This window comes from Microcaecilia unicolor, chromosome 8 (assembly GCF_901765095.1).
Source record: "Microcaecilia unicolor chromosome 8, aMicUni1.1, whole genome shotgun sequence".
NCBI classification, from domain to species: Eukaryota; Metazoa; Chordata; class Amphibia; order Gymnophiona; family Siphonopidae; genus Microcaecilia; species Microcaecilia unicolor.
Genome location: NC_044038.1, coordinates 131115461 through 131141137, shown reverse-complemented (window position 1 = coordinate 131141137; position 25677 = coordinate 131115461). Strand labels below are relative to the sequence as shown.

General features: G+C 46.7%; 1 protein-coding gene and 1 non-coding gene across 2 annotated transcripts in view; both read right to left on the bottom strand.

Annotated features, from left to right (window-relative positions):
* Window positions 1-25677, bottom strand: part of PANK3 (pantothenate kinase 3) — a 146353-nt gene that overhangs the window by 4995 nt on the left and 115681 nt on the right. The window contains exon 6 of the mRNA XM_030213020.1: window positions 1512-1637. Within this exon, the coding sequence (XP_030068880.1) occupies window positions 1512-1637 (126 nt within the window). The remainder of the gene's footprint in view (window positions 1-1511; window positions 1638-25677) is intronic.
* LOC115477012 lies at window positions 12683-12789 on the bottom strand. Its single transcript, XR_003943262.1, has one exon. It is a non-coding gene; the product is annotated as a U6 spliceosomal RNA (small nuclear RNA).

The window sequence follows — 25677 nt, the reverse complement described above, 5'->3', positions numbered from 1 at the left end:
TGCTGGCCTCCCACTTAGTCACCTCTCCCCTCTCCAGTCGGTTCAAAACTCTGCTGCCCGTCTCATCTTCCGCCAGGGTCGCTTTACTCATACTACCCCTCTCCTCAAGACCCTTCACTGGCTCCCTATCCGTTTTCGCATCCTGTTCAAACTTCTTCTACTAACCTATAAATGTACTCACTCTGCTGCTCCCCAGTATCTCTCCACACTCGTCCTTCCCTACACCCCTTCCCGTGCACTCCGCTCCATGGATAAATCCTTCTTATCTGTTCCCTTCTCCACTACTGCCAACTCCAGACTTCGCGCCTTCTGTCTCGCTGCACCCTACGCCTGGAATAAACTTCCTGAGCCCCTATGTCTTGCCCCATCCTTGGCCACCTTTAAATCTAGACTGAAAGCCCACCTCATTAACATTGCTTTTGACTCGTAACCACTCGCCTCCACCTACCCTCCTCTCTTCCTTCCCGTTCACATTAATTGATTTGATTTGCTTACTTTATTTATTTTTTGTCTATTAGATTGTAAGCTCTTTGAGCAGGGACTGTCTTTCTTCTATGTTTGTGTGGCGCTGCGTATGCCTTGTAGCGCTATAGAAATGCTAAATAGTAGTAGTAGTAGACTTATTTCTAGGGAAAGCAGCATAAAGTCATGAATCAGTTCTTTACTCTTTCCAAAAATACAATGACTAGGGTGGGAGGGGAGGGCACACAATAAATCTTCTAAGAAGTATTAAATTTAAAATGAATCAGAGAAAATACTTCTTCACTCAACATGTAATTAAAGTTTAGAGTTTGTTAGCAGAAAATGTGGTAAAAGAAGTTAGCTTAGCAGGGTTTTAAAAAAGGTTTGGACAAGATTCTACAAGAAAAGTACATAAACCATTATTAAGATGGACTTGGGAAAATCAGCAAAAAAATCTGTTTTACTCTTTTGGGATCTTGCCAGGTATTTGCTTTTTAGAAAGAATTTGAAGACATAGAGGTGTAATTTCAAAGCACTTAGACTTACAAAGTTCCACAGTAACCTATGGAACTTTTTAATTCTAAGTGCTTTGAAAATGAGCCCCACAGTAACTTATGGAACTTTGTAAGTCTAAGTGCTCTGAAAATGAGCAAGTAATAGCTACGTAGTCTGGTTTATGCTGGGTTTTTTTTTTCCTTTTTTTTAACTGATCCTAGGTTTTTGCTTATTTTAGTATATATGTTCTTTTTTCTTTTGTCTAAAAAGATTATTTTAATATATTTTTACATTTTTACTGTATTTCTTTGTGCTACATTAACACAATTGTTGCAATTCACCTTGGTCTAGTTTGTTGGCTACGTAGAATATAACAACATTAAGCCAAATCAAATCTGTTTAATTGATACCACACAAATAGCAGTAATAGACAGCAGTACTGAAAATCTGTATAAACCTTAAACTGATATCTTTTTAAATGTATGCCATTAGCCTGTGCCTGAAAATGATCTCTAAATTTATCCTGGAAGTATTCAGCGATTGTATTACTGTACCTCATGTTCTAGGAACAATGCCTTCAGTTGGCCTTTTGACCAATAGTCCAGTGCATATGCCAAAAGCTTCATAGACAAGGTATTCACACGCAAAAAGTTCCCAACGAACACAACTCTGTTAATTTTCTAGAAAAAGAAAATGAAAGCAATGTAAAAATAATTGAAATGAAAATCAGTAAAAGGTACTACAGTCGAAAGAATCTTAAGAACACGAAAATACTTTATTCCAGCAAAGCCCAACAGAAAACATGAGGAAAGGTGCAGACAGAGATACCAATATGAACTGTTGAACCTTTTAAACTCAAACTATCAATGGGAGCAGGTTATCAGAAAGCAAGCTGGACATTCTAACTTTTTTTCTCTGTGTACAGTGCACTCTTACACAGAGGAACACAATAGGCCCTTGTATGAATAGGAAGAACTACAAGCACTTAGAAATCTTAAATTCTGACATGTTCTCTAAGAAATATATCTAACGCTTCATATACTAATGGAAATAGTAAACTAGACAGCAAACCTTGACAGAATCCAAACTTTAAGAGATGATGTGGTTTGTGGTCATTAATTAGAATTTATTTCTGCATTGGAAAAACAGTTAAAATGTTCCCTGCCCTAAGATGCAGAATAATTATTTTAGCCCCAACACTTCTTATTAACCTGACATTGGACTGCAAGGTAATATAATGCAGAAAATCAAGTGACATGGCGTTGTTAAATTATTGGGTGTTCTATAAGAAGACATACAGTATAAGCACTCAAAGAGGCATGGAGCAAAGAATTGGGGTATGAATTGAAGGGAGTAAATTTTGCAAAATTGATAAAAGATATCCCAAGGCAAGTGGACGGGGCAGAGCTGCAGGAGAGTCAGTATAGGATACTACATAGGGGATACACAGCACAAACACAAGCAGCAAGAGCAGGCTGGGCACCTGATGCTCAGTGTGTAAAATGTAAAAGAAGAAGAAACACATTTTTGCATGCATTTTGGAGTTGTGACAAAGTGAAAACATTTTGGAAAAGGCTTCATAATTACTTTAAGACTCTCACAGGTCAAAGAATAATTCCCTCCTGGAGAGGGGTGTTATTAAACAAAAGGAAGGCCTATGAGATTTCAGACAAGAACATGGATCTCTTACTGGGTAAGGCATATGCAGTGGGGAAAAAATGTATACTAAGACACTGGATACAAGAGGAGCCACCCTCCATCTGATACTGGAGGAACAAATTTCATGAGTTGATGTTATGGGAGGCTAGAGCAGCCCAGGGCACCCCAAAGAAGAAAAGAAAAGCATTTATTTCTATCTGGAATAAATATTTGCAAAGTATCTCCCATAATGCGAGAAGTGCAGTGCTAAATAATTTGTCCGTACTACAAGAGGAAAGGAGGGGGGAGTCTCAGTAATCCTTGATCGGGTGAGGTTAGTTGGGGAAAGTACAGATAGGAAGGATCACCACAGAAAGTGTTATACATTGCCAAATGGGCAACAGACAACATCCCACACTCTGGAAGTTAAATTACGTGGAGAGGCAGAGTAAGATAGACCATGAAGCAAGGAGAGGGATCTATAAGAGTAGGGGGGGAGGGAAGGAGGGAATAGCACTGGCTAGGGCAATACTCCTTGCATATAAGAGGGACGGTAAAATTATGTACCATACCTGATAATTTTCTTTCCATTAATCATAGCTGATCAATCCATAGACTGGTGGGTTGTGTCCATCTACCAGCAGGTGGAGATAGAGAGCAATCCTTTTGCCTCCCTATATGTGGTCATGTGCTGCAGGAAACTCCTCAATATGTCGATATCAAAGCTCCATCCGCAGGACTCAGCACTTAGAGAATTACACCCACAAAGGGACACTCTGCCCAGCTCACCACCGCCGAAACGGGGGAGGGGAAGTAACCCAGCTCATCCCCACACAAGTGGGGGAGGGGAATCCGTCCAGCTCATCCCCGCGGAGCGGGGGAGGGACACCACACCCGCCGATGCGGGGGGATCTGGCTTATCCAGCAACCGCAACCGCGGGAGGAGCTGACTGACCCTAACACCGCCGAAGCGAGAGGGGTACAAAGCTGCCCTACAGCCGCACGAAGCGGGAGGGAGCGCCGGCAGAATTTAGGTCTCAATCCAGCCCCGTAAAACGGAGGGGAGAGGAATGCAGCAGCTCACTGTAACACAAAATCGTCTCAACTCCTGAAGAATCCAATTGAAAAAACTTGTACACGAAGTCCTCTTGAACAGGAACTGAAGACTAAACTTGAACCTGAAATGCAACCAGAATATAAACAGTACAGATATCTGGGAGGGGCTATGGATTGATCAGCTATGATTAATGGAAAGAAAATTATCAGGTATGATACATAATTTTACCTTCCATATCATCATGCTGATCAATCCATAGACTGGTGGGATGTACCGAAGCAGTACTCACCCAGGGCAGGACACAGAAATCCCTGACCGCAACACTGAAGCTCCAAACCGGGCCTCCACCCGAGCAGCCACAGTCAAGCGGTAATGTCTGGAGAAGGTATGAGCCGAAGCCCAAGTTGCCGCCCTACAAATCTCTTCCAAGGAGACGGACCCGGCCTCTGCCATCGAGGCCGCCTGTGCTGTAGTGGAGTGAGCCTTCAGCTGGATAGGCGGCACCTTCCCTGCGGCCACATAAGCCGCTGCAATGGGTTCCTTGACCCATTGTGCCACTGTAGGCTTGGCAGCCTGCAAACCCTTACGAGGACCTGCGAACAGCACAAACAGATGATCCGACTTCCGGAATCATTGGTCACTTCCAAGTATCTGATGATGACCCGTCTCACATCTAGATATTTGAGAGCAGAGTACTCCTCTGGGTAGTCCTCCCTACGAAAGGAGGGTAGACAGAGCTGCTGATTCACATGGAAGCGAGGACCAATCTTGGGCAGGAAGGAAGGCACTGTGCGAATAGACACTCCTGCCTCAGAGAACTGCAGAAAGGGCTCTCGACATGATAGCGCCTGGAGCTCTTCTGGCTGAAGTGATAGCCACCAAAAGACTGCTTTCAACGTCAATTCTTTCAGAGATGCCCTCGACAAGGGTTCAAAAGGCGGCTTCTGCAAGGCTTTTAGCACCAGATTGAGATTCCACGCAGGTACCACTGCGTGCAGAGGAGGGCACAGGTGAATAACTCTCTTGAGAAAGCGCACCACATCTGGCTGCAATGCCAGGGAAACACCCTTCAGGTGACCCCTGAAGCAAGCAAGAGCCGCTACCTGGACCTTAAGGGAACTGAGCGACAGGCCTTTTTCCAGACCTTCTTGCGGGAACGCCAACACTGATGAAATTGGAGCAGTGAAGGGAGAAAGTGAGCCTGCCTCACACCACGATGCAAAGGTACGCCAAACCCTGGCGTAATCAGCAGAAGTAGAGCGCTTCCGCGCTCTCAGCATAGTGGCGTTGACCTTGTCTGAGAAGCTCTGCTTGCTCCGACGCTGTCGCTCAATAGCCAGGCCGTAAGACCAAAGGGGGAGGGATCCTCCATCACCACGGAACCCTGATGCAACAGGCCCCGCTTCGCTGGCATCTGCAGAGGTCCGTCCACTGAGAGCCTGATCAAGTCCGCATACCAGGGACGTCTGGGCCAATCCAGACTCACCAGGATTATCCGGCCCGGATGCTTTGCCACCCGGCCTAGCACCCTGCCCAACATGGGCCAAGGCGGGAACACAAAGAGGAGCTCCTGTGTTGGCCACTGTGGGAGAAGAGCATCTACTCCCAGAGATCGAGGGTCCCGTCCTCTGCTGAAAAAGCGCGGCACTTGGCAATTGCCTGAAGACGCCATCAGATCTAGGCTCGGCTGGCCCCAGCGCTTCGTGATGTCCAAGAACGCCTGAGCAATATTCATGACTCCCTCAATGTGGGCCGCCGACAGCTGTTCCAGGTTTGCTTCCGCCCACAGGCATAGCTTCATGGCCTCCTTGGCTAGAGGGGCGCTCCTGGCACCTCCCCAGCGATTGACATAGGCCACAGTCGTGGCATTGTCCGACAGAACCCGTACTGGCTTCAGCGCCAGGCCCGGGAGAAACTCCAAAGGCGCCAACCGAATGGCTCTGAGTTCCGGGAGGTTGATAGACCATTCTGCCTCTGCAGGGGACCAGAGCCTCTGCGCTGTCCTTCCCAAGCAGTGGGCTCCCCAGCCCCACAAAGAGGCGTCCGCCGTGACGAAAAACCCACTCCGGGGTGACAAGAGGCATTCCTGCGAACGGCTTGTCTGGCCTCAGCCACCAGCTCAGCGCCTTGCGCACCGCTGGATCCAAGGGAAGGCGCACAGCGTAATCCTCCGAAGCTGGAGTCCATCGCTGCAGCAGAGAGAGCTTTATAGGTCTCATATGGGCCCTGACCCAGGGCACTACTTCCATCGTGGCCGTCATAGAGCCCAACAGCTGCCCATAGTCCCGAGCCCGAAGAGAAGAGGCTGCTAGGAACTTGTCCACCTGAGCCTGAAGCTTGACAATCCGATTGTCTGGCAGGAACACTCTGCCCACTTGGGGGTTGAATCGAACTCCCAGATACTCCAGGGACTGAGTCGGGCGCAGCTGGCTTTTCTCCCAGTTGATGATCCACCTCAGGGAGCTCAAAAGAGCAATCACCCAGTCTGAAGTTCTGCCGCACTCTGCATAAGAGGGGGCTTGGATCAGTCGTCCAGATAAGAATGGACTTGTACTCCTTTCTTGCGTAGGAAGGCCACGATGACCACCATAACTTGGAGAAGGTCCGCGGAGCAGTAGCCAACCCGAAAGGGAGGGCTCTGAACTGGGAGTGTCCTCAGAACTGCAAAACGAGGAAAGCGTTGATGAGGAGGCCAGATGGGACTATACAAGTAAGCTTCCATAATGTCCAAGGATGCCAGGAACTCCCCTGCCTGCACTGCCGCTATAACAGAGCGGAGAGTCTCCATCCGGAAGTGCCGAACTTCCAAGGCCCGATTGACCCCTTTGAGGTCGAGGATAGGCCGGACAAAACCTCCTTTCTTAGGTACCACAAAGTAAATGGAGTAACGTCCCTTGCCAGGGTGATCTTCTGGCACCAGAACAACCGCACACAGGCGGATCAGATTGTCCAAAGTCTGCTGCACTGCCACAGCTTGACCGGAGACTTGCAGGGAGAGTGCACAAACCCGATTCTTAAGGGTCGGCAGAACTCTAGCTTGTAGCCATCTCTGATGACTTCCAGCACTCAAGCGTCTGAAGTTACCCTGGTCCACTCGCCCAGAAACGAGGATAGGCGTCCTCCAATCTGCTCTGGGCCATGGACCAGCGCCCCGTCATTGGGTACGAGACCCTGGGGGAGGACTGGAGTAGGCACCTCCGGGACAGCGGTCTCTGCGAAAGGAATGCTGCTTGGGGGAGAAATTCCTTTTGATGGAAGAGGGGGCAGAGGAGGTCGACTTGCCCGGGCAATACCGACGGGCTTCCTGAAACCGTCCTTTGGAGGAACCGGGGCGGGCACTATTGGCCTGAGCCCTGACCTCCGGTAACCTCTTGCCCGGGCAATACCGACGGGCTTCCTGAAACCGTCCTTTGGAGGAACCGGGGCGGGCACTATTGGCCTGAGCCCTGACCTCCGGTAACCTCTTGCCCTTAGACGTGCCGAGATCGGTCACAATCTTGTCCAGCTCGACCCCAAAGAGCAGCTTGCCTTTAAAAGGCAACTTAGCCAGGCGAGACTTAGAGGCGTGGTCAGCAGACCAATGCTTCAGCCAAAGCCACCGCCGTGCAGAGACTGTCTGAGCCATACCTTTAGCCGAGGCTCTCAAGTCATCATACAGCCAGCCTGCCAAGTAGGCCAAGCCCGATTCCAGGGCTGGCCAATCAGCCCTCAAGGAAGGATCCGAGGGGAAAGCCCGCTGCGCAATTTCAGGCACGCCCTGGCCACATAGGAGCCACAAACTGAGGCCTGTAACTTAAAGCAGCCGCCTCAAAGGACGACTTTAAAGCCGCCTCCAAACTCCTGTCTTGGGCGTCCTTTAGGGCCGTGCCACCTTCCACCAGCAACGCCGTTTTCTTAGTCACCGCAGTGATTAAAGAATCCACGGTAGGCCAAAGAAAGGCCTCCCGTTCACCTTCAGGCAGAGAGGCGGGACATAGCCCTAGCCACTTTAAGGCTCGCTTCTGGGAAATCCCATTGAGCCGAAATCAAAGTGTGCATTCATGCACGTGGAAGGTTCTAGGTGGGCGCTTAGTCGCCCGCATAATGGCAGAGCCAACAGAGGCTGAGGGAGAGACGTCCTCCGGAGAGGAATTCTTCAAAATGCTCATGGCCTGCACTAACAGGTTGGGCAAATCCTCTGAGCAAAAGATCCGTGCTGCAGAGGGGTCATCCGCTCCATCCGAGCGGGAATTCGTCTCCTCCAAGGAATCCCCAAAGGACCGTTGGGAGAACTCAGATACGCTGCCCTCATCTACATCAGAGGAGACCGAGTCCTCTAGGGCCTGGAAGTCCACCCGAGGGCGTTTGCTTCCAGAGGGCTCAGCCCCTTGATCAGAGGGCCTGATGCAGCAGCAAAATAAACTCGGGGGAGAAACCCCCTAGACTGTGCACTTCTGCCGCCTGGGCCACGGCCCTAGATGCACCCTCAACCGGCACTCGCAAGAGCGGGGGGAGAAACATGCTGCGCATCCAAAATGGCGTCCGGCGCGAAACTCCGAGAAGGAGCTGCGTGGAAAGAACGGCGCTTAACTTTGGCCGCTTTCTTGCCGTCGCCCGAATCAAGGGCGACCATAGCATTAACGTCTCCCAGCTCGAGGGCGGCCCAAGAAGAAGCCGTCCGAGCAAAGTGGCCGGCCAACATGGAGTGGGCGAGTAGCGGGAGATGGGCGCTTATGGCGAGAAAAACCGCCGCACCGGAGGAAGAACCGGGACACTGACCGGACTCCAAACTGATGCCCAACAAAGGCGATTCATGCTTAGAAAACCCCCGCATCCCCGCTAGACGCACACATGCGGTCCGGGGAGCGAATCTTCGCGCCCTCGCCCTCCGACGCCATAAGCCACGTGGAGACCGAACGGGGAACACCCTGCCCACTATAAAAAGGTAAAATTACCTGCTTCTCGCTCCGAGCTGTAACGAACTGGTGTCCCAGTGAGCAGCTGCAATAAACACTGATATAAACGTTGAAATAAACGCCCTTAAAGGACGTCCAAAAAATTTTTTTTTTTTTAACAGAGCCAGCGGGAGGGGGGAGAAAAGGAGGGACCTGGCACCACCAGGTTTGCACTTGCTCAAGAAGAGCCCTCAACCCCAGGTACTCAACAAAATCTAAAAATTAGGCTTGGAGACCTAGCCAGAGCTGCTGCTGTGTGTGACCACCACCTGCTGAGATAGAGAACATACTGGGGAGTTTCCAGCAGCACATGACCACATATAGGGAGGCAAAAGGATTGCTCTCTATCTCCACCTGCTGGTAGATGGACACAACCCACCAGTCTATGGATTGATCAGCATGATGATATGGAATTGGGTATTATCAGTCAGGAGTGTAATCTTATGGAAGAGTATATCAAGTGGAATCATCAACACACACTGTTGGAAAATAGATAGGGCAATATTACACAGAGTAATACATGAGACATAATTATTGGAATTGAATGTTTGAGTTTATTGTTTATCGTTACACACGATCTTTAACTGTACAAGGATTATGTTCAAAGGTATTTAAGAAGGGAGGGAAGGGAAAGGGGAGAAAAGATTAATAAAAACTTTGATGATAGAAGTTTAAGGTTACTATGTATAAGATGGAATTGTTTGTTACCAGATAAATACTGAATAATATGGAAGTGTTTACCATGTGGAATCATCAATAAAAATCGTTGAAACATAAGAAGACATACAGTATGTATGTATGCATGTATTTATTTGGATTTATTTGCTACCTCTTTGAAGAAATTCACCCAAAGCTATGAACAGCAAGATCATATGTAGTGCATGCTAACATCATTAGCTGCTAAAAGCTTTAACAAAAAGGAGCGTCATCTGCTGATACAGCCATTTTATTCCTACTGGTGCAGCGGCAGACAGCACAAACGATGCCTGTTAGAGTGCACTAAGTAAAAAGGATCCACAGCTGTGAGTCGGAAGCACAAGCCAAAGTACCTTCTGAATGGTCCTTTGGTTATTCATTCATTCATTCCAACCATATGACCACAACTCATATAAACTAGTAGGGGCAATTTCAAAGCACTTACACTTACAAAGTTCCATACTTACAAAGTTCCAAAGTAACCTATGGAACTTTGTAAGTCTATATGCTTTGAAAATGAGCCCCTAGGTATTCTACAGTAATGAACATATGGTAGAGTTGTTCATATGTTTCCTTTCAGATATTTATTTAGGATTGACCTACTGTACCGCATTTAGCTGTCGGGTGGAACAATTCAGTTTACAGGCTAAAGCACATAAAAGGAAAGGAACAATTTTAATAGAAAAGAAGTCCAGACACACTGAAACACAGCACTGCAGCACAAATAACATTAAAATTACCAGGACTATACACCTCTTTTCAGGATGACAACAAGCCCACTCATCAAGTACCAAGGCCTGCTGAAAGAGCCATGTTTTCACTGCAGATTTAAAATTCTTGAGTGATGATTCATTTCAGAAAGCTATAGGGAGAGCTCCATAATGCTGAGGCTGTGAAATGAAAGGCAACAGTGCCTAGCTGATTCCAAATGAGCTGAGCAAGGTCCAGGAAAGACCATATGATGGTCATTTAAAGACCGTAAAACATGAGCCGGAAAATAAGGCATGGTAAAGCGTGGATAAGTAAGAAGGGGGGCTTTAAAGTCCAAAAACAGGATCTTGAATTTTATTCTATATTCAACTGGGAGCCAGTGGATTTTTTTTTTTTTTAGTAACGGGGAAGTGTGTACAAACCTACGCACATGAGTAAGAAGTCTGATGGCAAAATAAGAGGCAAGATGGCGTCCGAGTAAGATGTATCGGAAGCAGCTCTCGTCCCAGCTCTCAATTTTTTGACGGAGAAATATACCTTCTATACTAATGCCTAAAAGGAGAGGAAGACAACGTGCCAGCCCCGCGACGCCTGTCTTACCTGTTGATGGGACATTAGACCGCTTCCTTGCTCCGGGTGGATTGTCGGGAGCTGCCTCGTTGCTGCAGAGTCTGGGGAGAGCTCTGCCAGCACTGCAGTCTGAGTTTGAGACATCTTTCAGCCCCGAACAGAGAGCACCACCTCCAATGCCGGCAGTGAACTTGAGGACGGTCCAGGAAACCCCAGAGGAGGACTCAATGGGGTTTCCCGGCACGGGTGCCGACTCGAGAAAAGAAACGCCGACTGTCCCCGCGGTGGAAAAGGCGGGTGAAGGAGGAGAAACTACTCCTGGGGAAAATCGTGAATCACTTCGGAGACAGCCAGGGGAGACTTCCACTATAGATTTGGGCTTATCAAGTAAGTCCTTTTTAGCTAAAAAACCTACAATGATAACCTTAGAAAACATATGGGAAGCTTTGGTTGGACTAGAGGCCTCTTTTTCACAGAAGTTTTTACTTCTTAATCAACAACATAACTGAATTAGAAAAAATAACTACAATGGATAAAACATTAATAAATATGGGTAAAGAAGTTGATAAAAATTCAAAAATGATACAAAACTCTCAACAGATACAAGCAAACCTTATTAAAGGAAATCTTTTTTTACACAATAAAATTGAAATATCAGAAAATTTTCAATGCTCTAATACCCTTAGATTAACAAATTTTCGTAAGCAATTGTCAATTTCACCTTTGATAACTTAAAAAAGTATCTGAGATATTAAAAATTCCTGAAGGATCATACCCTCCAATATCAAAAATATATTATATTCAACCATTTTTCAAGAAACAACAAGAACAAGGAGAGAGATTTGATCAACATTTAGAGAATTTAGATATGAACTTAACACAAATATTGCAGGATGATAAAATTGGAATGACGACTGCTACACTCAAAGTTGTTATTATTCTGCAACCTGATAGAGACTGGGTACTAAGGTGAAATTAGGCCTTACCTGCTAAATTTCTTTCCTCTAGATCCTCCAGACCAGACCGTTCAAGACGCTTGGGTTATGCACTCCTACCAGCAGAGGGAGACTGAGAACACTAAAACTTCTTATACAAGTAGCCTGTGCAGACCTTCTACTAACCAGTAAACAGTAACAAAGCAGAGGAACAAAATACCTCCACCTAAACAAAAGCACTGAATCCACACTCAGATCTCCTCCCCTTTAGACGGGGGAATTCAACTGCAGATGGGCACAAACGGTACCACAAACTGCCCTTAGTAAAACTCCAGGACCCAAATCACAGGAGCTACTAGAAATATCAGCAACTGAAGTCTAAAGAAAATCTCATACTGAACTGTCCGATACACTGGGTGGGCTCTTGAACGGTCTGGAGGACCTAGAGGAAAGAAAATTAGCAGGTAAGGCCTAATTTCACCTTCCTCAGCAATCCTCCAGACCGTTCAAGACGCTTGGGACGTACCAAAGCAGTAAACACATCTAAGGGTGGGACCTGCGAAGCCCAGAGGACAGGACTGCAGCTCCAAAACTGGCATCCTCCCTTGCCTGTACATCCACTCTGTAATGTTTGACAAAAGAATGCAGGGAGGACCACACCGCCGCTCTACAAATGTCCACCGGTGGAACAAAACTACTCTCTGCCCAAGAAGCCGCCATCCCCCTAGTGGAATGTGCCTTGAGCCCCACCGGCACCGTACGGCCATGCAATATGTAAGCCGAAGAGCTGGCATCCTTCAACCACCGAGCTATATATGCCTTAGAAGCAGCCGCTCCCTTCTTGGGCCCCCCATGAAGGACAATTAACCTGTCTGAAGACCTGAATTTCTCCGACCTGCGCAAGTAAACCTTCTCTATGCGCACCTCCAATTTCGCCAAACGACACTGAGAAGCATCCCCCGTCCGGTCCCCCAAGACCAGCAACGAAATCACCTGATTGACATGAAAGGAGGATACCACCTTAGGCAAAAACGAAGGGACTGGACGCAGCAAAACCTTTTCCTTAGAAAACCACAGAAACGGAGGCCTAAATGAAACAGCCTGAAGTTCCGAAATCCTGCGAGCCGACGATATAGCTACCAAAAAGACCACCTTCATAGTAAGGTATTTTTTTTTCTTTTTAATAAAATATGGAACACTTCATGAATTTGCATGTCATCCTTGCGCAGGAGCCATGCTAATCTTCTCTGTATCGTTCCAATTTTAGTACATGTGCTGCCGAAGCAAGCACACCATAGTAAGGTCTTTTATCAAACAAGACTCAAAGGGCTCAAAATGAGAACCCGCCAAAGAGTCAAGAACGATATAAAGATCCCACTAAGGCACTACCGGCCACTGAGGAGGACAAAGCAACTTCACCCCCCTCAAAAAACGAACCACATACGGGAAAGACGCAACCGACCTGCCCTGCACCTTACCCCGAAAACAAGCCAAAGCAGCCAGCTGCACCTTCAAAGATGACAATGAAAGGTCCTTCTCAAAACTATCCTGCAAGAAATCTAAAATGCACGACACAGAAGCTGTCGAAGGGACACATGCCCGGTCCCCACACCAATCTTCAAATATGCTCCACACATGCACATAGGCCAAAGACGTCGCACGTTTGCAAGACTGCAGCATCGTCTGTATCACCTGAGGGGAAAACCCTTTCCTTCTCAACCGTTCCCCTCTCAAGGGCCACACCGTAAGAGAGAACCGAGCCGGAGCATGACAATTGGACCCTGACACAACAGCACCAAGCCCCCCAGCCGAAGAGGCTCGCCTTCTAACAAGCGCATCAGATCCCCCGAACCACGGTCGACGCGGCCAATTCGGAGCCACCAACGACACTGGACCCTCATGACATTCTACCCTCTGGAGGACTCGACCTATCAAGGGCCACGGGGGAAACACGTACAGCAACACCCGCTGAGGCCATGGAAGGACCAATGCATCGAACCCTTCCGCTCGTGGATCCCGACGCCGACTGAAATACCGAGGAACCTGAGCATTCTGTGCCGACCCCATGCGATCCACTACTGGCATTCCCCACTTTAGAACTATCTGGTCGAATGCTGACCGGTGCAGAGACCATTCTCTGGGGTCCAACATGTGTCTGCTTAGAAAATCCGCGTTCATGTTGTCCACCCTGGCCACGTGCGCCGCCGAAATCTGCACTAGATGCCTTTCTGCCCAACTCATGCGCAGAGCCGTCTCAATTGCCAACCGCGGACTCTTTGTACCGCCCTGCCGGCTGACATACGCTACCCGCTGTCGCGTTGTCGGACATGACTTTTACCGCCTTTCCGACCACACTTGAGCGAAACGCCAACAGAGCTAGCCAAATCGCCCTCGTCTCCAACTGGTTGATAGACCACTGAGCTTCCTTCGTCGACCACCGCCCCTGCGTGGACCGACCGAGACACTGAGCTCCCCAGCCCAGCAGACTGGCATCCGTTACCAGAATCACCCACTGAGGAGGTTCCAACGGCATGCCCTTTTTCAGATGAGCCAAGCACAGCGACCACTGAAGACTGTGCCGAGAAGCCCCCCTCAATGGCAACCGCAATTCCAAACTGTGTCCCTGGGGAGACCACCGGGACAATAGAGCTGCCTGAAGCTGACGCATATGCGCCCTGGCCCATGGTACTACCTCTATTGTCGCTGCCATGAGGCCCAGAACCCGAAGGTACATTCGAACCGTTGGACTCTGAACGGACATTAACAGCCGGACCTGCTGCTGAAGAGAGGCAATCCGAATCAGGCAGAAAAACATGACCCACTGCCGTGTCGAACCGCACTCCCAAGTACTCCAGACTCTGCGATGGGATCAACTGACTTTTGACTACATTCACTACCCATCCGAGCGATTCCAGAAACACGACCACCTGAGCCGTCGCCGCAACACTGTGAGCCCGAGACTTCGCCCGGATCAACCAGTCGTCCAGATACAGATGCACCAGAATTCCCTGCCTCCGGAAAGCCGCTGCTACCACCAGCATTATCTTGGAGAAGGTGCGTGGAGCCGTTGCCAGACCAAAAGGCAGAGCACAGAACTGAAAGGGCCTCCCTAAAACAGCAAAACGAAGGAAACGCTGATGGGCCTCTCGAATCGGCACGTGCAGATACGCTTCCGTGAGGTCCAGTGTCGTGAGAAATTCTTCCTGACGAACAGCCACTATGACCGAGCGCAGAGTCTCCAGGCGGAAGGATGGCACCTTGAGCACCCCATTGACCCTCTTGAGATCTAAAATGGGTCGAAACTGGTCCTCCTTCTTCGGCACCACAAAGTAAATGGAATAACAACCCATTCTCTGCTCGTGCCGAGGAACGGATACCACAGCTTCCAAATGGATTAAGCGACCCAGAGTCTCTTGAATAGCCTTTAACTTGACTCGAGAGTGACAAGGAGAGGGAAGAAACAGATCCGGCAGCAGGTGCTCGAACTCGAGCGCATAACCGTCGCGAACGACCTCCAGCATCCACTGATCTGAAGTAATTTGAGTTCACCCCTCATAAAACAGACAAAGTCGCGCCCCGACCTTCACCAGAGGCTGGACCCGCACACCTTCATAAGGAGGACTTATTACCATTTCCGGCACCTCTGGAGGAGTCCCGATCTCCTCGACAACCCCCTCGAAAGGACTGCGTCCGCTGGAAAAACCGGCTTTTAGAAGGAGATACAAATCTGCCCGGCCTGTACTGCCTCGCGTCCTTAAACCGACCTCTAGCCGAACCACCTCAATTAGCCGCCTTAGGCCGCAACTCCGGCAACCGTGAGACCTTGGTAACCCCAAGACCACTCATCAGTTTATCCAAGTCCTCTCCAAACAACATAGAACCTTTGAAAGGCAGAGAACACAACTTTGCTTTAGAGGCCGCATCTGCCACCCAGCCCCTAAGCCAAAGAGCCCTGCGAGCCATCACCGTCAGAGCCATACTCTTAGCCGAAGCCCTTAGCAAATCATAAAAGGTGTCCGCCAAAAACGAAGACCCCATCTCCAATTTGGCCAGGTCCTGAACCAAACCAGTCCTATCTAACGCAGGCTCATCCAAGAGCTTTTCCGCCCAACGGAAACAAGCTCTGGCTACCAAGCCCCCACACACAGAGGCTTGCAAGGCCAAAGCTGACAAATCAAAGCTGCGCTTCAGAAAGGACTCTAGCTTCCTATCCTGAGGATCCCGTAAGGCTGTACCGCCATCCATCAGAATGGCCGTAGCCTTAGTAACCGCCGTAACCACCGCAACCACAGTAGGTGGTTTCAGCAGGGCCAAATCTTCCGGAGGCAAGGGATACAGCCGCGCCATAGCCCTAGACACCTTACAAGCAGCCTCCGGCACATACCATTCCTGAAAAACCATGTCTCTAATGTCTGAATTCATGGGAAAGGAACGGGAAGCTCTCCGAATCCCTTTAACCAAGGGATCTACCTGGGGTCCCTCCGCAGAGGGAGTGGCCGCCGGAGCAAACTTCAAAGTAGAGATCATCTGATCAATGAGCTCTAACAACTCCTCCTTATGAAAAATACGAACCACTGAAGAATCTTCCCCAGGCCTTAGCCCATCCTGATCCTCAGACTCATCTAAGAGATCCTCCTCTCCTGGGTCACTCCAAACCTCCGATCCAGGCAGAGAAAGTATCTCCATAGGCTCCGAAATATCCACCCGCGGGCGCTTAACTCCCACTGAGCTAGCAACCTTCGGGGAACAAACAGCCTGAGAGGGGTCAGCTCTCCAGGCATTATACAGAGACCAAAAACTCAGGGGGGAAACCAGACCCCCCCCCCCCCCCCGACGTTGCTGAAGCCCCAACAACACTTCCCACAGACTCCACGACGGCCCCCCCCCCTCGCTCCTGAGGCGGCAGGTCCATCGCGTGATCCGCGGCTAAACTCGGCACGCTTCCCGCCACATACAGGTCCCCCGGCGCCAGTACGGAATGCACGGCCAAAAGGGCCACGCTTCCCACCAAAAACGGCTCCGTCGAGGCCGACCCGGGACGCACAGCCAAAATGGCCGTGTTGCCAGCCCAGAATGTGCGGTCAAATTGCCGCCCAACACCTCCGCCGACTCAGGGGAAAGCACGAGGGGCAAGAGCGCTGACAACGTAGGCTCCCCACAAAATTTACATTGGCCACCTTTCACTTCAACGCCGCGCTTCGCGCAAAACCGACACCTCACTGGCTTAGACATAATGGCCGTGAACACAATAAAAACAAACAGTTGCTTTGTGCTCTGACAGACTAATAGGCAAAACCGCCTAAGGCAAGAACACCCTTGAAAAAGTTTTATCTCTGGACTGCCACAAGAACAGCCAAAATAGCCACCTTTATTTTATGTTTTTTTTTAAACCTCGTTGCTGATGCCTAAACGCCTCAAGGGTACAGAACGAGGTCTGTAGCCAAGGTCAAGCAGTCCTCCAGAGGAAGAGCACAGGGGGAGGGACCCGGCCATCCGGGTGTGACACCCCACAGGGAATAAGAAGCCCCTTAGGACTTACACCCTGTAATAGAGATCCAAGTGTGGGTTCTCTAACATTTACAACCCAACCTAGAAACCCCAAACGGGCCTACCAGACTGAGTACACTGCACAGGCTGCACACATCTACCCTCTGCTGAGACTGAGAAAATACTGGTTAGTAGAAGGTCTGCACAGGCTACTTGTATAAGAAGTTTTAGTGTTCTCAGTCTCCCTCTGCTGGTAGGAGTGCATAACCCAAGCGTCTTGAACGGTCTTGGAGGATTGCTAAGGAAAACAATATTTTCTTTACAAAGATCAACTTTTTCTGGACTGTAAAATAAGAGTTTACCCAGATATCTCCAGAGTAACACAGACGAAAAGACAAGAGTTTTTGAAATTGCGTCCGAAAGAGATTCAGTTGGGAGCTTTATTCTGGCTGAACTTCCCTTCCAAATGTGTTATAAAACTTAATTCTGTTAAATATGTTTTCTTTGAATCAAAACAATTACATTTTTTTCTGGAAGCTGAGCTGGCTGTTACGCTCTGCTACAATTCTCCAGGATGGGTCGGTTTCTGTTTCCTACCCGGCAGCCGTCATCTGGCTTGGAGCAGCAGCCATCTTGGCTAGCTCAGGAGGGGGCAGCCATCTTGTCTAAACGAGAACAGGAAGGAACTCCATATCTGGTCGTGGGAGGATCTCCTATGGGGGCTGCCATGTTGGATGCACCTGAGTTTGGTTTGCTCTGATTGCTTCACTATTTAAAGCACTGCCTCGGCCTCAATTGTTCTGAGGAGTTGCTGTCGGAGTGCTGTTCACCAGACCTTGGCTAGTTCTTGGATGTCGCTTGTTTGCTGCCTGCCTTGACCCTGGACTGATTTTTGACTATTCTTGCCTATTCGGAGTTCTGGTGCTGGACTGTGTCTGTATTCCTGCCATCCTGGTCAGCGGCTGTGCAACCCCGCCGGTTCCAGAAGTCCTGGTGGCCACCTGCAGATGAGGGCTCAACTCTCGGTGAATGGTGGTCGCTTCCCAGGTGAAGCTAGGGGTTGTCTGGCTGCCTGACCGAGTACGGCATCTCTCCATCTTCGCTGTGCTCAGTCGAGGCACAAGGGCTCACACACCTCCAGCCATAACACTGGCTGAGCTGCCAGTGACACACCCAAGTAGGGTAATAACATCGGCTCTGTAATAGTATGCATAACCCGGCGACTCTTCTCAGCTGTCTTTTTCCTTTTTTAAGTGTTAGATGTCATTAATCTACCTTAAGCTTTGATAGCCTTAAGAATTGTGGAATGCCTCCAATTGATGGACTAAAGATGAGCAATAGATCATTCCTAATGAATAAGAAATGTATAAACAGGGCCGGTCTTAGCAAGTGCGGGGCCCTGTGCAGACCAATTTGGTGGGGCCCCATCCTAGCCCCGCCCCTGCCCTCACCCCACCCCCGTCCTAGCTCCACCCCACTGATAAGATTATTCAATTTTTAGAACCTTTTTATTTATGAAATTTCAAATAAAGCCAAATGAAGCTAAACTTGTACAGAAAAACTGATTGAAATAAGCACAATGCTATCATGACCCCCCCCCCCCCAGAAATTATTCAGTTCAAGTCCACTACAATTAGTAGTTCCAATTCTCATAACAAAGGAGAATAAAGGAAAAATATTAAGAAAAGATCCAGTACTTTCAAATTCCCCTATTACTCTGTAACCCATCAAACCAGAGAGGCAACACTGAGATCCCCAAGTAGCCAAAAAAGATGTAAGTAAGTGCATAGGTTCCCATTAAAGACAAAACCACAACACATTTACAGTAGCAAATTTTTTCCATAAATCAGCTATATTGAAGATAGACTGACTGTCCTAAATCTAGTCCTCCTGCTCCTGGGTGTGCTGCTTTGAAATCAGCTCCCCCTGCTGCCGCGAAGCTTCCATGAAGGAAGAATTGACTTTTATATCTGAATGTAACTCGCCTTGAGCTACTGCTGAGAAAGGCGTGATCTAACATCACATCCCAAAGACTAGTACCACACATAATAAAGTGATATAAAACACAAAAAATGCACTTAGGATCTAAAGAACAATTCTACAATACCATAATAGCACTAACTTCCAGGAATCACACAGCAAGGGCAGCAGCGTAAACAATGCAATATCAATATTGGAAAACTAAACAAGCCGGATTAGAATAGATCAGCCCTACATAGACATTCAGTGTTAACAGAATACCTGGTCTTTCACACATACAGAACACGGATAGACCCTTACCAGGTATAGAATAAGTAACCATGAACTAAAAATAGAAATATGTAGACAAAAATGCTTATGGATTAATTTACAGCAATATAACTAGGCATACCTCAGATGTACAGTCATATGTAAAGTATTTAAATTTTCTTGAACCCATATTCTTAAAAATACACTAATATGATTTTAAGAATATGCCAAAATGTAAAGATAGCAGATGTAAATTTTAAAATATGACATATTCCAATTACATTGCAAATTAACAAATAAAAATAAAGCAAAAAAATGGAAATAAGGCATTTCTTCTTTCCCCCTTCCATCTAGCATATCCCCCTCTCCCCATTCATCCAGTGCCCCCCCACTCTCCCATTCCAACCAATGTGTCTCCTCTCTCCCCCTTCCATGTCTCCCTTTCTCTGTCTCCCCCTCCCCTTCCATCTAGCATGTCCCCACTCCTCCCCTTCCATCCAGCATGTTCCCTCTCTCTCCTCCATTCAGCTTTTCCCCTTCTCTATCTCTACTTACATCCAGCTTCTCCCACCTCTCCCATCTTCCATCCAGCATGCCCCCTCTCTCCCTCTCCCTCTTCCATCCAGCATGTCCTCTTTGTCTCCCCCTTTCAACCAGCATGTCCCCTCTCTCCCATGATCTTTCATCCAGTGTTTCTCTCTTTCTTCCCCCCCTTCCAACATCTTCGACTCCCTCCCCCTTCCATTCAGCATTTTTTCTCTCTCTTTATCCTTCGGTCTCTCCCCTGTCTCGCTCTCTCTCTCCTTATTCACCCTGTCCACCACTGTCTCAGTGTCCAAGTCAGGAGGGCACAGGGTGACAGTGCGTCATGGGACTCGTGGCGCTGGGAGTGCAGAAGTCAGGAACCAGGAGGCAAAGAGAGAGCAGCCTCATCTAGCTGGGTCTGGCGGCGGCGGCCAGTGGCGGGACTTGGAGCACCGCAGAACCATTGAAGGCAGCACCCGGAGGCCGAAGCAGGATGGAGGAGGCGGAGTCGAGGCGGCCGCGCAGGGCCCCCTTAAGCGCGAGGCCCTATGTGGCTGCCTCGGTCGCCTCGGCCTAAGACCGGCCATGTGTATAAACATTATTCTTGATGTCTATATTTTTGACTTAAAATCATCTTTTAGTATTTCAAATGTTATGTTGAAATTAATCTGAAAAATTCAATTAAAAAAAAAAAAAAAAAAAAAGAAGTCTGATGGCTGTGTTCTTGAGCGTCTGCAATCTCCGTAGGGCAGTTGAGAAGATACCCAAGTAAACAATATTTCAGTAGTCCAACCTAGTGGTAAAGAGAGAGAGAAGGATAGCATGAAAAGAATCATGGTTAAACAGATCTACAAATTGTGGAAATTGGGGGGTAAAAAATACTTCTTGGAATCGCTATGGATTGAAATTCCATGTGTACAGGGGAAAAGGATAGTGATAGGACTGTACTACCGTCCGCCTGGCCAAGATGAACAGAAGGATGCAAAAATGTTAAAGGAAATTAGGGACGCAAACAAACTGGGCAACACAATAATAATGGGTGATTTCAATTACACCGGTATTGACTGGGTAAATGTAACATCGAGGCACGCTAGGGAGGTAAAATTCCTTGATGAAATCAAGGACAGCTTTATGGAGCAGCTGGTACAGGAGCAGAAGAGAGAAGGAAAAATTCTAGAACTAGCCCATAGAGGAGCGCATGATCAAGTACAAGAGGTAATGGTGCTAGGGCCACTTGATAACAGTGATCATAATATGATTGGATTTGATATTAGCTTTGAAGTAAGTATACATAGGAAATCAAATACGTTAGCGTTTAACTTTAAAAAAGGAGACTATGATAAAATGAGAAGAACGGTGGGAAAAAAAAAAACTTAGAGGAGCATCTGCGAGGGTCAAAAATTTACATCAGGCGTGGATGCAGTTCAAAAACACCATCCTGGAAGCCCAGGCCAAATATATTCTGCGTATTAAAAAAAGGAGGACGGAAGACCAAACGACAGCCGGAATGGTTAAAAAGTGAGGTGAAGGAAACTATTAGAGCTAAAAGAAAATCCTTCAGAAAATGGAAGGAGGAATCGACTGAAAATAATAAGAAACAGCACAAGGAATGTCAAGTCAAATGCAAAGCGCTGATAAGGAAAGCAAAGAGGGACTTCGAAAAAAAAGATTGCATTGGAGGCCAAAACACATAGTAAAAAATTTTTTAGATATATTAAAAGCAGGAAGCCGGCAAAAGAATCGGTTGGACCGCTAGATGACTGAGGAGTAAAAGGGGCGATCAGGGAAGACAAAACCATAGCGGAGAGATTAAATTAATTCTTTGCTTCAGTCTTCACTGAGGAAAATTTAGGTGGCATACCGGTGCCAGAAATGATATTTGAAGCTGACGAGTCGGAGAAACTTAATGAATTCTCTGTAAACCTGGAGGATGTAATGGGGCAGTTCTGCAAACTGAAGAGTAGCAAATTGCCTGGACCGGATGGTATTCATCCCAGAGTACTGACAGAAATGAAAAATGAACTTGCGGAGTTATTGTTAGTAATATGTAATTTATCCTTAAAATCGAGCGTGGTACTGGAAGATTAGAGGGTGGCCAATGTAACGCCGATTTTTAAAAAAGGTTCCAGAGGAGATCCGGGAAATTATGGACCGGTGAGTCTGACGTCGGTGCTGGGCAAAATGGTAGAGACTATTATAAAGAACAAAATTACAGAGCATATTCATAAGTACATAAGTAATGCCACACTGGGAAAAGACCAAGGGTCCATCGAGCCCAGCATCCTGTCCACGACAGCGGCCAATCCAGGCCAAGGGCACCTGGCAAGCTTCCCAAACATACAAACATTCTATACATGTTATTCCTGGAATTGTGGATTTTTCCCATGTCCATTTAGAAGTGGTTTATGGACTTGTCCTTTAGAAAACTGTCTAACCCCTTTTTAAACTCTGCCAAGCTAACTGCCTTCACCACGTTCTCCGGCAACGAATTCCAAAGTTTATGCGTTGGGTGAAGAAAAATTTTCTCCGATTCGTTTTAAATTTGCTACACTGTATTTCATCGCATGCCCCCTAGTCCTAGTATTTTTGGAAAGCGTGAACAGATACTTCACATCCACCTGTTCCACTCCACTCATTATTTTATATACCTCTATCATGTCTCCCCTCAGCCGTCTCTTTTCCAAGCTGAAAAGCCCTAGCCTCCTTAGTCTTTCTTCATAGGGAAGTCGTCCCATCCCTACTATCATTTTAGTCGCCCTTCGCTGCACCTCTTCCAATTCTACTATATCTTTCTTGAGATGCGGCGACCAGAATTGAACACAATACTCAAGGTGCGGTCACACCATGGAGCGATACAACGGCATTATAACATCCTCAGACCTGTTTTATTTATTTGTTTTCCATACCTTTCCTAATAATACCCAACATTCTATTTGCTTTCCTAGCCGCAGCAGCACACTGAGCAGGAGGTTTCAATGTATTATCAACAACGACACCCAGATTCCTTTCTTGGTCTGTAACTCCTAAAGTGGAACCTTGCATGTCGTAGCTATAATTTGGGTTCTTTTTCCCCACATGCATCACCTTGCACTTGCTCACATTAAACATCATCTGCCATTTAAGCTGCCCAGTCTCCCAGTCTCGTAAGGTCCTTCTGTAAATTTTCACAATCCTGTTGCGAGTTAACGACTTTGAATAACTTAACGAATAGTTAAGATCTGGAACTCTTTGCCGGAGGATGTGGTAACAGCGGTTAGTGTATCTGGGTTTAAAAAAGGTTTGGACAAATTCCTGGAGTAAACGTCCATAGTCTGCTATTGATACAGACATGGGAAGCAACTATTTGCCTGGGATTTGTAGTATGGAATATTGCCATGATTTCAATTTCTGCCAGGTACTTGTGACTTGGCTTGACCACTGTTTGGAAAACAGGATATTGAGCTAGATGGACCATTGGTCTGACCCAGTATGGCTATTCTTATGTTCTTATTGTAGCCTATATAACTTTGTAAGTCTATGTGCTTTGAAAATGAGCCTCATAGTAGAATTAGAAAGGGTACAAAAAAGAGTAACCAAAATGATTCGCATATGCGGAAAACGTTAAGAGTTAGGGCTCTTCCCATGCAATTTAACAACTTTAAATATGTTTATAAATATGTTAAAAAGCACGTCCCAGTACAGATCCCTGCGGTATTCCACTACTCACCTTCCTCCACTGAAAGAACTGGCCATTTAATCCTCTCCGAGTTCTATCTTTTAATCAGTTCCCAATTCACAACAGAACACCTACTCATATCTCATGGCTTTTTAATTTTCTCAGGAGTCTCTCATGAGGGATTTTTTTCAAAAAGATTTCTGAAAATCTAAATAAACTACATGGCTGGTGGTTGGGAGGTGGGGATAGTGCTGGGCAGACTTATACAGTCTGTGCCACAGCCGGTGGTGGGAGGCGGGGATAGTGCTGGGCAGACTTATACGGTCTGTGCCCTGAAAAAGACAGGTACAAATCAAGGTAAGGTATACACAAAAAATGGCACATGTGAGTTTATCTTGTTGGGCAGACTGGGTGGACCGTGCAGGTCTTTTTCTGCCGTCATCTACTATGTTACTATGTTACATCAACTGGCTCCACGTTTATGCATGTCTTCAAGACTTCACGAATCCATATCGACTATCTCACTTAACCATGCTCGTCTCTGTGTTCAGTAGGTTTATTCTTTTTAATAGTTTCTACAATTTTGCAGTTTTCAGAACTCTGCTGTACAGTTGCTTATGAGTGTTTCCCAGTATCAACACATTACCCCCATGCCTTATAAAGTTATACCAGTTTCCTGTCAAATTGTGGATTTAGGATAGTTTTACTTGTTTACAATGCATTACAGATTTACAAACTTACTAGATCACTGCACTCAAATGGAGCATTTCTTCTTTCAGTCCCTTCCTTTGAAATGTAATCCCTTCATTATGAATAAACAAGAAAAAGTACATTTCTATGGCAGGGCCAAGGGAGTGAAGCAGACTATCTTCCTACATAAGAGCATGGGATAACACCACCTCTTTTATAGCTTAAAATTTCTCTGTTTATGCTTGCTTATAGAACAAATACAGATTAATATGTTATTATACATCTTACTCAGAGTAGCAGGAGTACAGGATATGTTGTGGTCTTGCTTGTGCTTGAATAATTGTTGAAATTTTTATTTTTGATTTGATATTGTTTTATTGTATGCTATTTTATGCTGCTTTTGTTTTATGCTTATGTATGTGTAAGTCTGTATAAAACACTATACTGAAAGTTTAGCAACTTGCATTTATATAGTGCTAAACACTTTCTGAAAATGAATAGCATTTGAAAGTATTTTTGTTTTGTTTTTTGCTGATAGGTTCAAAGAAGAGTGACCAAAATAATAAAGAGGATGGAACTCCTCCCATATGAGGAAAGGCTAAAGAGGTCTTCAGTATGGAAAAGAGATGGCTGGGGGTGGGTGGGTATGATTGAAGTCTATAAAATTGTGAGTGGTGTAAAACAGGTAGAAGTAAATCGATTTTTCTCTCTTTCAAAAAGTACAAAGACTAGGGACCACTCTATGAAATTGCATGGAAATACTTTTAAAACAAATAAGAGGAATTTTTTTTCACTCAAAGAACCGTTAAGCTCTGGAACTCAATGTCAAAGGATGTGGTAACAGTGGTTAGCGTATCTGAGTTTAAAAAAAGATTTGGACAAGTTACTAAAGGAAAAGCCATAGTCAGTTATTGAGATGGACTTGGGGGAAGCCGCTGCTTTCTCCGGGATGGTAGCATAGAATGTTGTTACTAATCGGGTTTCTGCCAGGTACTTGTGACCTGGATTGGCCACTGCTGGATGCAGGATACTGGGCTAGATGGACCATTGGTCTGACCCAGTATGGCTATTCTTATGTTCTTATGATATCCTTTACATGAATACTTTGGGCCTATCAAGAAACTGCTACAATAATGCAAATCCAGAAATGCTGCCACTGAACAAAAGGCTTTCATGGAAGGACATTTTATAACAGGATATTTATAAAAAGTTTAACAAATACATGCCTAGTTAATAAGGGCAACTAGACCCATTATAATATAGTTTTCATGCATCATGTCATGACACACTCCTACAGGAATACAGTACATTCAGAAGTTGGCTCATACATGGAAAGTAAAAAGTAAAGTTACTTACCTGTAGCAGGTGTTCGAGGACAGCAGGCCAAGTATTCTCACAGCTGGGTGACATTAAGTGACAAAGCCTGGCATAGACGCTGACTAGCGAGTAATGTAGAAGCTTCTAGCAGCATCCCACCATGCATGCACTGATGCTTTCCCGCCCACTGCACGAGCACCAGTTACCTCAGATAAAACAGCAAAGGAATACAACGTTGAGATCCCGTGACACAACTAGAGGCTGTACAGAGATGAA